General features: G+C 40.2%; 2 protein-coding genes across 2 annotated transcripts; one reads left to right on the top strand and one right to left on the bottom strand.

Moving 5' to 3' along the window:
- Positions 1-381: 381 nt before the first annotated feature.
- On the top strand, positions 382-7,815 carry LOC144528998 (uncharacterized). Its single transcript, XM_078267906.1, has 3 exons — positions 382-480; positions 695-740; positions 5,244-7,815. Exons 1-3 carry the CDS (start codon positions 417-419, stop codon positions 7,225-7,227), a joined length of 2,094 nt encoding a protein of 697 aa, XP_078124032.1. The 5' UTR covers positions 382-416; the 3' UTR covers positions 7,228-7,815.
- On the bottom strand, positions 7,534-14,066 carry s100v2 (S100 calcium binding protein V2). Its single transcript, XM_078267912.1, has 3 exons — positions 13,941-14,066; positions 10,357-10,488; positions 7,534-9,017 (listed from the first exon to the last, which is right to left on the bottom strand). Exons 1-3 carry the CDS (start codon positions 13,947-13,949, stop codon positions 8,850-8,852), a joined length of 309 nt encoding a protein of 102 aa, XP_078124038.1. The 5' UTR covers positions 13,950-14,066; the 3' UTR covers positions 7,534-8,849.
- Between the last annotated feature and the right edge of the window lie 182 nt (positions 14,067-14,248).

Here is a 14,248-nt window from a genome sequence, read left to right on the forward strand (position 1 = left end):
AAATAGCTGCAATAAGGTCATAGCCATGTCTAATTGGTGGTGATTATACTCTTATTACGCTTATAGTGTTATTTTTCTGTTGATGCTGTCAGACCAGTCTTGATTCAATTCTATTGACTTTTTGGGCAGATCTGTCCATCTTTCTTTGCTTGATTCAGTGACACACCTGCACTCACAGTCAAAATAGAAAGAAAGCATGCTAATATAAATGTTACACAATAAAGAAGTCCTAAAGTGGAGCAGTCTGACAAACATGCTCCCAGCCTGCAGTTTTGTAGCTGATGAACAGTGCAGTCATAAATGTCATTTAGTCATTTTCATTCTTATCTAACCAAATTTGGAATGAGATATGACTTAAACTCCTCTGCCTGGTGAATTCACAGTGATCTTCACTCCAGCTGCTCTGCAGAGAAACCATGTTGAAACCCTGGGGATTTTGTGTTATTGTTCAGCTGTCTTTGGCAGTAGGAATAAATGCTGGTAAGATCATTACACTTTTTAATGAGCTTTAGTTTTAAAATAGATGCTGCTGTTTTAATGTCTCTCCTTATAAGTGTCATGGTAACATATACAGTGAGCTGTAGACATACCACATTGGGCTGTTTTCACCAACAATGCTTCAGTACTGCTTCAGTAAATGCTTCTTTACTCAGAGTGTCAGGCAATATCTATTAGCTTTTTTTTCTCATTACAGATCTGAGTGTTAAGAGGACTTCCTTTGGCTCTAATCTAAGAAACAGGTGAGACACCACATGATGCAATAGACTGCTGCTTTTATGTGATAAAACCTGACATGATTATTCAGATTATCTCCATTGGGAAATAGCTGCAAATTGTAACATTGTGTAATGACTTTGATATAAAGTGTCAACACTAATTTAACCCAAAGGTAATAAAAATAGTTTTGATCAATCACCATTAGCGTTACAGGGACACTATATCTTTGAAAAGCTTTATTAGGCACATATCAAATTGAATTGAATATGAGGGCCCTTTCCTTTGTATGTTGCTTAACTGCTACCGAATAATATAATTTGAACCAGCCCAGATGGCAACTTCAGGCCTGAAAAATAAAGCCAGTGCGGAAGTCCCTTAAACCTGCATTCTCCACTGGCTTCAAAAAGAAGTCTGTTTGCAGGGTTCTCAAGTTTTGTCAAAAGTTTGGAGTGAGATGTGTTAGGGGAGGAGCCATCCCAATGTGTCTCACAGTGAATGCGTGTTTGTATTGAAGTCTATGGAAAAAACGACCTTCTCACTTGATTTATTACTTCCAATAGGAGTTTATGTTCTCAATCGTTATTTTCAAGACTTCTTCAATACAGCATGTTGTTTATTTTGTAAATTATGATGCCATTTATTTTAAAAATAGATGATAAAGCAGGGGATTCTTTAGGGCATGGCTACTCACAGACCTGCCAATCATGAGGCTTTGCAATGCTAACTATGGCACTGTGTACACGAAAATAGCCACTTGTTTGGTTGTTCATGTTCATCACAGTGTGTTTTCACTTTATCAAAATTGATTAGAACAATTACACCTTAAAATGTCTTGGTCAGCGTTCCGCAGCACCTTGTCAAACAAAGCTAGTTAGCTAGCGCAAGTTTTTAATCAGCTCTGTCTGTATTAGGGCTGTTGTAACGAATTCCGAAAGTCAAATATAATTTGTATAGTAAAAAAATCCATACTATTCGAATGCTGAAATTACTATTCGAATGTGATTTTATTTTTAGAAATAGGTTGGCTACCATTAGCTAATCTCCCTCTTCTCATGTCACGTCTGATGAACAATAAGTTATGGGAGTGAGAAACAGAAGGCATTGTGAGCTAACGTTACGTACCGAGTAACGTTAGTACAGGGGGAGTGACAGGCTGGAAATCGGAAGAAGGATGGGAAATAGTTTTAACATGACTTTAAAATCTACATCCACGAGGCCAAAATGCTTATGTTATCAATAGTTAGCTCGTTCTGGTTTTCTAACTGCGTCGCGAGTTATAGGAGCTTAGTTGGGAGCTTCATGGAGACAGCTAAAGTTTATGTTAGCTGACCTACAGCTGTCAGAGTTAGCTTTGCCTCCTTTTATTACCTTCTAATAGCTGTATTCTCAGTAACGTGACAATCTGCAAGAAACAGGTTGCTTAACTCGCTTTGCCAGACCCTCCTCCAAAGCGCGCTGGAGGAGAGTCTGGCTACTCCACATAGCATTCAGGGATTGGAGGAAAACGTCCTCTGGTTTATTGGCATTTCTTTAAACCAATCACAATCGTCTTGGGCGGTGCTAAGCACTGGAGAAAAGCTGGGGTGCCACTGCAAAATAGGCTTGGAAGGAACTTGTTTTGGTGGACGTTTAAAAGAAAACTCAGATTGGACAGATAGTCTAGCTAGCTGTCTGGATTTACCTTGCAGAGGTCTGAAAAAAGGTTAACCATAGTCCTCATAAATTGACCAGAGTTTAAAATGAGTTTAAAAACACAAAGGAAGCCCAAGGCAACGGATATCCGGCCTAAATGAGTGAAATCCGGGGGATTTTCCGGCGGCAACGGAGCAATCCTGGAAGTGGAACGTCAAGGATATAGACTACTTAGTTTATGACAAATCAGTTTTGTCTGTGCTTCCTAACATGATGTCATTGTGCTAACCGAGCAACGTTAGCCTTTACAACAGATACACAATACACTTGTTAGATAATGTTTCATTACAGAGTTCTCTGTTGATTTGTGTTTGTCGCTGTGTGTGTGTGGTGGAATATAACGTAAACAGAGAGTGGCGTGCCAGAAATGCAATGTGCCATGACGTAGATCCCCTGCAAGGCCAGGCTGATGTTGGAAGTCCCTCTAGTGGACAGAACGTGTAACAACAACCACATGCTTATAGTGGCATTGACAATGCATAAGCCTGAGTAGTGTAGTACATATTTAAAACAGGCTGCATTTGAGCATTAAATATTAAAATATTATTTGAATATTTAAAAAAAAACAAATGAAATTCGAACAGTATTATAGAGGAATACTGACAGCTCTAGTCTGTAGCCTATACTGCACACCAGTATTGTCCAAATATGGTTACTTCTGGTGCCAAAATGCAAACTCAGGCACCATTCATCTGCAGGTACGGCAGTACACAGAAAATCGGCTATCTTTTCCTCAAGTTATCAGCTAACGCTAGCTAGCTATCTTGCTACCAAACACGGATAAAGACATTTTCAGAGACCAAAATGTTCCAATTAACTTTGATGAAGTAATAAACACACAGTGAGAGGGTAAAAGTTTAGGAAAAAAAACACGGACAACACCCAAAACAAGTTCAAGGCGATTTAATGTACACATTAGCATTGCTAAGCCTTTGTCCTGGGGCATGCTCAATCTCAAAACGGTGTGCACCGTTTTGTTACGGTTTCTGTGTTGAATGACATATTTCCCCGGGATGGTGTGAAACGGTGTGCAACGGCTTTGAGATATGTTTTCTCATGTTTGGTGGATGTGTCTCTGATTTATTGGCTGTGTCACAGATGATGCACAATCAGCAGAGATCTGTATGTAAACTCAGACGCACCCCCGTTTCAGTTTTAAAAAACGTGTTGCTGGTTTTGTCGGGGCTGAAAGTGGCCCTGATTTACAGTTCGGCGTGTAGTCACACCTTAAAGCATCCCCTGATTTATCATCTATTTTAAAATAAATGGGACCATATTTACATAATGAACATCATGCTGTATTGAAGAACTAGTGAGCAACCATGAACTCGTAAGGAAAATATTTACTGAGTCCTAATCAAGTGAGAAACTAGGATCATTTTGTCATAGACTTCTATACAGGCCAACTTCTTTTTGCAACTAGTGGAGTTGCCCCGTGCTGATAGAATGCAGGTTTAAGGCACATCATGGCAAGTGTCTGGCAGACGTCAGGCAGATATTAGGACATTGGCAAGTGAGCGGCACTGCAGGGGCAAGCCTGTTGCAGGTTTCAGGACAGTGGCAAGCAAGTGGCACTCACTCTGCACCAGCGGAGGATCTGCAGAAAGCAGAAATTTTCCTGGCAAAACCCACAGAAGACTAGTGTGTGAATGGTTTGTTGTCATGTAAGCCAGTTTAATTATTTTTTTTTTTTTAATGAAGTTAAATGTTTCTGTTTTTCATTTTATTTAATTACTTTACCCGTCAGTAGAAGCCACAAGCTGCCACAGGGTGACAATAGGGTGCCACTGTCCTGACACCTGGTACAGGCTTGCCACTGCGGTGCCACTGCGGTGCCACTGGACTGCCAGTCTCAGTGATCACGCTCCATGTCTCAAAGCACAGCCTCAGAGAGCCACTAACATGACTTAGGGTCTTAGGATGGATGGGGAAGCCATGATTGGACCTGTAAAGGGGCTGACACACCAACCCGATTAACGAGTCCATTTGGTGTGTTCCGTGCCATCGTCAATCAGAGTCGTGTTCATTTGGGCTGATTTGACTTGTTGAATCAGCCAGTGGGCAGTCGGACTCAATGACCAATTACCGGCAATGAAGAGTGGGATGAGTGGGATGAGCGTGACGAACGCCTCTCAAAATCTGACAACAATCTTTTAAACTGACCTTTGTTGATCTGAAATGATGGCCTATTTCTCGCTTACAATGTTTTCAGAAACACGTTTCGGTGAACTATTTTCGTAAAAAATACACAAGATCGTATTCCGAACAAGCCACCATTATGGTCTGGCTTTGAAATTCGGGAGAAGCCAGACCCACGTGATGCGTTCGTCCAATCAGCTGCCAGTTTTCATTTTTTGGGCGACAATACAGATTCGCGCCGCCTGCTGTTATGGAGACACATTACTCACGCGCAGAATTGTACGCTCAAGTCGGCGTCGCTTCGGTGTGTTCCGAGGCACTTTTTTGACCAACTCGGGGAGACTGATCAGTCGGCCTTTTCTGCCGACGGTCGGTCGTCGAGTTGGAGTGTCAGAGCCTTAAGAGACTGGCTCCTTTTTACACTGTACATTCTATTTACTGTGTACAGTCAAACAAAGCCAACTTCCAACGAAGAATAGCACTCAACGTGAAAGTGTACAAACTCTCTCATCAACACTGTTAGCTCCAAATGACTAGCACTGAAAAATATACACAATCAAACTAGAGAATGTGCTTATTTTGATAAGCATATTACAATATTTCCTAAATTACCAGAGTTAAACACTGCTATATTCAGGCAGTGTGAGTATTTGATCCACTGGCTCATTATTCAGCCATCACTTATCTATTTCCAGGGAATATCTTCAGAGGATTCCACCAAGGTTTGACCCACAACACCCTGATCCTGGAGATGCTGGAAAGTGGCTAACTGATTCTCACAGTGACACCAAGTCCAAACTAATAAGTGCAATCAATATAGGAGTAGATTTGTCATTAACAGAACCTCTGAATTTGTCTATGTTAAAGACACAGTGTCAGAGAATCACTGATAGCTGGAATCCTGTTTTTCAACCACTGTGTTCCATTAATCAGACAGTACCTTCTTGTGTTGGAGGTACTTGCATTAAGGAGGCCTTCCCAGTGTATTTGACTCAGGCAGACCGTTTTAAATTCAGCTATAACACATTTGAGACAAAAATTATGCTTAACCAACAACATATGGCCAATAGGGAAGGAGGTCATACTAAACACAGCCACAAGACTATAGTTATAATGGAAGAGGACCCTGCAGTGATTGAGGCAGCCACCTACCTCTTTGAGAGGCATCCCAGTGTATCAACTTTGCTGAGGTACCAGAAAGGGGCACTACATACTCTCAGAGGAAGCCATTTTTTTTCTACTAAAAATCATGATGTCATACTGGTTGGCCATGGCAGTAATAGTACCAATGGAACAGTCCAGCTAGCTGGTTATGGCCCAGAGGAACTTGCCAAACTTGTGTCAACCTTAAAAACTGAGAGCATATGCGGTTATCTTGGCACCATCAGCCTCATCAGCTGCAATCTTGGAAATGACCTTCAATTTATGTTGCAGCTGCTACAAATTCTCCGGTCTCTCAGTGTGGAAACAAAGCTACACCTATACAACTCCTTCCTGTCTGTTAGTTCTGACGGAAAAATACTAACTACAACGGACGGAGTCTGGAGGTCCCATGACCACAGCAGAAGAATCATTGCTGAACTGGACAAAAAAGGTGACTTGCTTACAAAAGTTGAACTTGGCTGTGCAGGGCCAATGTTTTCTGATTATAAAGGAAACATTTTGTATCTGCAGACATTGGAGTGGCCAAGCCACCCTCAAATGTTTGTTCCAATGGAGCTGCGCAAAAAGTACCCTTCTATTGATTGCCTGGAGGGGCTCACTTGGAGCTTGTTCTTTGAGGAGACTGAAAGAAGGCGTGCTCCTAATTATGTCCCAGAAAAAAGACTCCTGAAAGCAATTTGGCTAACAGAGCCAGGACTAGAAGAAGACAACATTGCCTTTAGGCATATCAGTAACATTCAGGATCTACTTGTAGAGATACGATACAATGCCAAAGAGGAAATTGCTTCAGACCTTTACTATGTTCTCAATGAATGCATTTACAAAGTACATGGGAAAAATCTAAGTGTAAGTCTGGTGGGCAAGTTCATGAGCACTGACAATCAAGCTGAAATTGAAAATTTCCGTCAGAATTTCAATGACCAGGAGGGTGAGTCTTCCCTGCAGGAACTGAGACAGGGTCTCAAAGCATCACATTTCATTGACTTCTGTCGCCAGACATTTCAGTTCCAGCAGTGTAACTACAACTGTGAAAGATGGGGCCGTTACTTCATGGCTGCAGTGTTTTCAGTATCTGTGTATAATTTCAGAACCTTCTCGCTTTTCCTCATGAGTGTCATAAGTTGTGAAGTAGGCCGCTCACGAGGGACTGACAGCCCCCTGTGCACAGCGTTTGTTGGAGTTGACCACCCCATGGTGACTAACCAACCCTGGCCTGAGCATCTGCGACGAGGATTCTATGGCTGCACTGCTGACAACTATGAAATGGCACCGCGGAACATACAGATTTGGGTAGATGAAGTTGTTGCAAAGGAAAATGCCTTGTACATCAAATCGAAGCAGATGATGAATGCTGTTGACCATGATGAGCAAACAGAGCTGGCCATCTTTGGGAGGGTCAAAGTCATGAATACGTATGTGTTCTCATCTTATCTAGAATTCTTTCGAGGTACACCTGAGGGAAAGAAACTCAAGAGAGGATGTACTCCCTCTTTACATGATAATTTAAATCCATAATACTGGCATAATTTGTGATTACAGTAGTTCATCTCATTGTATTTTCGTTGCATAGTTGGCTCTAGTATTCTATGCAAAAAAGTCTGACACAGATGTTGTCTTCTTCCAGATAGTGATTTGATACTGCAATAGTGCTGAATAGTCTACTTCTACTGCTTCAGCTTGCTGGCACAGCTACACATCAATGGAGCATGTTGCTGTTACACCAGATACCTTAATTTTCAATATACACTACTAAACAGTTTGAGACGCTTTTATTGCTTATTAAATCAATACATGATTAAACAATAACAAATTGCAGTAATATTGATTTCTTTGTATGTTTATTGCATCATTTTTCTTATGGTGTCACATAGGTCAGAATACAGAGAATTCCAAAATATAAATACAAAGAAAATGCAGGATCACAGAGGGTAAAGCATTACTGGTAGAAACTTATAAAGGCACACAATAAGAGGTATTTCACCAAATGATTGCAAATTCAAACATACTGACATTTAGAAATAATCCAAAGTAGACTTTTGTGTTTTGTTACTGACACATTAGATCAAATTAAGATGGTTAGTATCATATTTATAAAAAAAACAATGATGACTGGTAAACTGTCATTGCTAACACAGTTGGAGTTTGTGTTTGCAAAGGAAGAAACAAATTGCAAATCTTTTGAAAGGTAAACTAATTTATCCTTAATGTTTCTAAGAATTACTGTAACTCGGTTTGATGGTAAATGCTCTATACTGATGTGCTTAACATGGTACATTTTTTACATATGAAGTTTACTACACCATACCACTGTATAGAAACTATATACATTTATGTGGCTTTAGTGAGATGAACATAAGAACCTGTTCTTGTTCCCATTTGTAAAATGGGCAATGATGTTGTATCTTCTGCATTTCAAGGCCATGCTTACATTTGATGGAGTACACCATTCTCAACACTCCGCTTTGAGCTATTAGAAAAAGTTTTTATGAAGTTGTGAATACAACAGAGGGCCATTCATTCTTTTATTATTAGTGTAGTAAACACGAGCCATTTGAAGGCACCATGGATCACTAATTATAGTGATGATGTATAAACATGGAAAGAAAACTGGAGCAAACAAGGGAAATGTTAATGACTATGACTGATAATGACCAGCACCTTTTGCACCAGTTAAATTCAAAATGAGTGATAAGGCCTCCCCTTGCTGGATTGTGTAATAGTGTCTGAAGGGTTCAATATGCATCAACTTATTTGTTGTTGTTGATGTTATCTGGTACTAAGTATGAAGATGAATGATTATTTTATAGTAAGGTAGTTCAAATTGTAGCTTAAAAATATAGCAATTTATAGACTTGGACAAAGAATTAATGAGAATTTAAATGCAAACTAGACTGAATTTGAACTTTAACTGATGCAAAGGATGCTGGACATTATACTGGCAGAAGAGTGATGTGGAAAAGAGATCACAGCATTTACAAACTGTCATGTTTTAGTCAGAAATGGTGGGAACAGCTTGCTGTGTGCAGACTAGACTTTGTACCTTTGTATTCTGTCCGACACCTGATTAGGAGAGTGATGTGCATATTAATACTCTGTTTAGTTAAACTCAGAGCTGTGTTGGGCTGAGAGCTGGCTCTTCATGAGAGAATGCATTTGCATGAGGAGCCCATCTGGCTGCTGAGTTGGCTGTACTGTGAGGTGGCTACTGACTGGATTAAGGTCCAGAAATGCTTGAAAGAGATGCCCTCGCCATCAGCTACACCCATCTTCCTCAGGATCTCACCCATTCCCTGGTCTGTGCCGACCTGTTTTGTAAGGAAAGCAAAACAGTTAAATAACATGTGGGTTCACTGTAAAAGTAGCTTCCAACCAAAACTTCATTGAAGTTTTAGATTTTTGCCAGAAAATCCTGCATTTAAATATGTTAAGTCAAAAAATAAATTCATATCAGAATCAGACTAAATAACCCAATATATGTAATTTATGTCATTATGAAATGTAAAATTCTAAACAGTAGAGGAAGTGGTGACATAAAGGCTACAAAACCAGGCTTGCGACCAGAATTATAATTACATTATTATTAATTTTTATTATTATTATAATCCCTCATTGCACATTAAAACTAGAGTGTGATGAGTGTTTGCAATGAACAGTTTGATCTCCATACCCAAACATTACAAAATGAACTAATGAAATAATTTCTAATACCATAAAACTTAATTTAAAGACCATAGACCTCTCTTTTTCTGCACTGTGGTTGGTGCTAGACTGAAAAAGTGATCCCCTAGCAAGCTAGCTAGCTAATTAGCCACTACATTAGTACAATTTAACAACTTCATGGTTCATTTACAACACTCTAGTCACAGCGTAGGAAAGCACATTGCCATCGCCAGATGAGTGACAACTTTGTTTGGCTCATTTTCTGTAACCAGTGTAGCATTAAAGCATGGGGGAAATTAGCTAGCTAGCTAATTAACCAGCCATCTGCTAGTGAGCTCATTAGAGCAGGCTGGTCGGTCTCTCCGCTTCCCCTTCACGATATTATAGTGTTGACTATTGGTGCTTTCACAAAATATTTACACAATGAGATTTTTGATAAATAATCATCAGTAATGTGGATATAATAACTAAGTGGGTAGAGGCAAATAATAGAACAGTAACAACAGTCTGGTAAGTTCAGAAAATGACATAACTTCACTGTAATGCAGCCTTTAAAACCAGGAAAAGACAACACTTATGCCATATTACGATATAACAATATCCATCTAAGACGATATCTAGTCTCATATCACAATATTGATATAATATCGATATATTGCCCAGCTCTAGTATGGAGAGTTATATATATTTCCTCTAGCAGAACTGCTAGTTGGCCTTCGGCTGTAGTCTTTGCGGTGTGTTTGAGTACAATTTTTTGGCTAAGACACAGGACAACAGTCAGCCTTCAACGTCACTAGTTATTTTGCTGTCGGCCTGGGGCTTTATATCCGCTGGTGTATGCATGAGGTCTGTGTGACTCTGCTGCTGAGCATGTTTCTGACTGTCTTTGTGAATGAGTAAGCTGAGACGTGCTGCCACACCCAACTGCTGTCAACAGCAGGCCCGGCTGAGGGTGAAGCACATAGAGACTGACAGCAGTTTTACCTTGACCAGGTTAGGCATCTGGGAGGACAAAAGACCTTTGAATTCGTCGGTTTTCAGCGTTGGACCATTGGAAGCTGAAGCAGAGTGAAACTGGGTGACCAGCGTGTTGATGGCATTCTCCAGGTCTGAATACTGGGAGGGAAATGTAAGGAAGAAAAAAGAAAAAGGATGGTCATACTTAGATCTAATCCTATGTAAGGTTTGGGGCATTGCCTTCTAACAGGCCCCAAAGCTCTGCCTCTTCACAGATAACAAACAAATGTGAATGCAAAAGGTCTTCCAACCTAAAGGACAAAAATATAATTTATCATTGCCTTCAAAAACTGCCTATATAAGCATTCTGATCTGCTTGGTTAAGTTTAAGCAACTAAAAGTGGTTAAAGCAGCTACAAGTCATACATTTTCTTATAACTTTGTATCAAATAATTATTTGTGAAAACGATGTGAAGATGTGAAGGTGTTGATGTGGTGATGAACCTAAAGAGAATTATCAGCTGAATGTGCATCTTCCCTCGGCTGTATAGTGACTTTCCTCTCATTATTTATCTGTCCGGCTGCAACTTTACTGTTCTGGTTCACTCTCACCGCTCTCATGGTGTTGTTTTCAGCAGGCAGCTGTTTTTAGAGAAAAAGCTCTATAAAGCCACTGCACATGACCTGCTCAGCAGCAGACAGTACATAGTGGAGCATTTAGCAGCTAAGACAGATATTTCCCTCAGGAGTTGGTAGAGACGGATAGTGGAGATGATGGTGTCATTGCTTTCCACTTTCCACAAGTGGCCAAAAAATGCAGGTTTATGGTTAGGAAGAGATGATTATCATTTGTGTACACTGTAAGATAATCTTAATTTTCTCATACTGTTTACACTTGGCCATGGTACCTCTCCCTTTACTGTCCCTAAGTGTATGCATTTATTGTGTGGATGACATTACAAATCAATCCACTGCTTTCAGGTAATTCTGGACTTTTACATAATTTTGCATCAGTTAAGTACCATTTGCTAGCTATTTGATGGGTTAGCCAAGAGGCATTCCAATCCGACCATTGCATCTTTTAACAGTTTGTTGATTTTGCAAAATGTACTTTGTTACAAAGTTACAATACAAACAGGTACATAGATCTCAACCTGCGTTAAAGCAAGCTAAAGAAAACCTGGGAATTCAAAGAATAGCGATGCAGAGAATCATTATGAAAAAATCATCTACCGCATCATATTAAGTGTGCTTAATCATCACTACGTACAAGGAATAGATAGAATAAAAATGTGTTTTTGTAACGCTAGACCACTTATACTAGAGAAGATGAAGTTAGAATGGAGCACCTTCTAAGATCTCAGTTAGCTTCTACACCCTGGCTCTTATAGACTTACGTATGTGACCTGAGTTTATTTTTCTTTTAAAGCCTGTCAAACAATTATTTATATGTTTCTAAAGATCTTGTTTACAAAACAATTTACCACAAGTACAACAGCAACAGTTGTAAATTTCATGAAGGCACAATGGAGTCCCGTCAGATTCATTGTTTGTTTATTAATTCACTCACGGGAAAGGCAAGGCTTTCGACTTCAGGGAAGCAGGAGGATTTCCAGTTATGTTATATCTCCGTCATCTCCGACTCTAGCAGTGGCCATGGTGTCAAGCTGCATGCCACTGGTTTTAACGTTAGCCTTTGTCTTTGGCTGTATGCTACTAGTCATAAGCTATGCTGTGTCTTTTTCTTCGGATGTGCACAAGTAAGGAGGTGGAGAGAGAAAAAAATACTAGGGCATTCTCTGAACCTCTAGTAGCTTTTTTCACTCCCTTTTTGTAATTATTTCACTGATGCTAAAGACAACATTTAGCAGTACAATTACAGTACAATGTACAAAGTATCAGAACCGTTTTGTATTCATTGATCTTTTGGTCACTTGGAGGCAACGCACCAACCTGTAAACGTCACATATTATCACCCATTGAAGTTATTAAGTGAACTTGTTGGCATCCAGCCATTACAGAGCAACATTATCATCCATTAGGTGTCTTTCTGTTTGTGTCCATCTGTGGAATGTAGGTGCAACATTCAATCACTTTGCTCCTGAGAAAGATATCCGTCTCTTTAGCTGTTCAATGCTCCCAATGATCACAAGCAAGTGTCTAACTTAGCTTGTGTGCTGCTGAGCAGGTAGTATCCAGTGCCTTTATAGAGCTGTTTCTCTGAAAAAAAAGCTCCTGCCGCTGTTGCTGCTGAAAACAACGGTGATAAGGGCGGCGACCAAATTAAACTTTAAATGTGCTCTAAAACCAAGACTATGAGCCAAAAGACTAAAAAGCTGTGTAGAAATGCAGAGTTTACCACTGTGAGCAACATTTACACACAGTCATTTCACTCAGTGTTGATGCTAATGTGGTTTAGAACAGCATTAAAAAATGGTTGTCTTGCTACAGTTATCCAGTGCATGTGGGCCAACAGCTTTGTCGAAACCACACCCTTTCTGACTGGCCTGACAAGCTGCTGCAAGCCCACTTCACCAAACTCTTCCACAGTGAGCACCTGTATCCTGCCTGTACAAGTGTTAACTACTAATAACCCCGTTATATATTCACTCAAGTATTGCATAAAGATTATGTTACTAAATGAGTCAATGAGTCGCTAAAATACATGCAGGAGGCTTCCGTTTAATGGCAGAAAATAGTTATTGGAGAGTTCAGTAGTGGAGAAGCATTTAGTGATTTAGTTTCAATGAGAACAAATAAAGACAGACTCCCTGTGTTTGTTAGAGTCCATTCACCGCACCCAAATCCCTACATTTCTCTCCAGCTCTCCGCTGATCTGAAAGTTAAGGCTTTATAATAGTGAGCAAGTTCTACAACATTCTCCTGACCACAGGCTGCAGTGAAGCAATTTGTTCCTTCATCATGTATCTTCAGTGACACAATGCCACTGGGTGTGTTAGATATGTGTGTGTTCATAATTCGACAAAGTGGGGGCCAGGGGTGACACAGGCCATGTTCCCCCTCCCCTTTATCATTAATGATGTTGCACAATGGGAAAGGTCCTATAATAAAGAGGAAGCCATGCTGCATTGCACAATCATGTTGTACATGAAACACAGACAGGTAAATGAGCTCCACCTGTAGCTCTGATATTATAACTCAGTGTTATAATGTCAGAGCTACACAAATGCTCTCCATAATGTATGTCCATAATACACTGTAAATAGTCTCATAGATGAACGGTGCTTGTTTTAGTATATGTTCTACAGAAGCCTTCCTTTCAGGGAGGGGCAGCTAGCAGCACATATTCATGAAACAATCTATTACACTGCGGCTGGGACGTACAATGGCTGTCTGTTCAAGTAAAACTCAATCTATCCGGTGTAAATTGCTCCTCGGCGACTTTTTCTCCGCCTGGCGTGAGATGGCGCGTCTTCTGCACTTTAATTACTGGATCCGCTCACAGTTTCTCAACGTATTCCATCTAAAGCCATCCAACTCAGCCGCAAACAATTAAAAACGAAGTGTAAAGTTAGTCAACATTATGTGTCGAGCTTTACTCAGGGTTTAGTCGTTACAAATAAAAGAACAGCTTGTGTATAATTTCTTACCTGAGACATGTCGACTGTGAGTTTCAAGATGGTCACTTTTCTTTGCTTTTCTGTTCCTGCGTGTCTCGCTGCTCGCTGCCGTGTGTCAGTGGAGTTAATATACGGACTGACAGACAGACAGTCAGCAGCTGGCAGAGTTCCTGGATCCTCCCTCAACATGAGAGAACAGCCAGGAAGAAGCAGTAAGCCGAAGCGCCACCTCACATCCACCTTCACTCATACATTATATTATGGTATGTGTGTGTTTAGCGGTTTGGACAACTTGTTAAAAGTATAATACTGTATAAAATGATGTGTTACATATATTC

The sequence above is a fragment of the Sander vitreus genome, chromosome 14, assembly GCF_031162955.1.
Source record: "Sander vitreus isolate 19-12246 chromosome 14, sanVit1, whole genome shotgun sequence".
NCBI classification, from domain to species: Eukaryota; Metazoa; Chordata; class Actinopteri; order Perciformes; family Percidae; genus Sander; species Sander vitreus.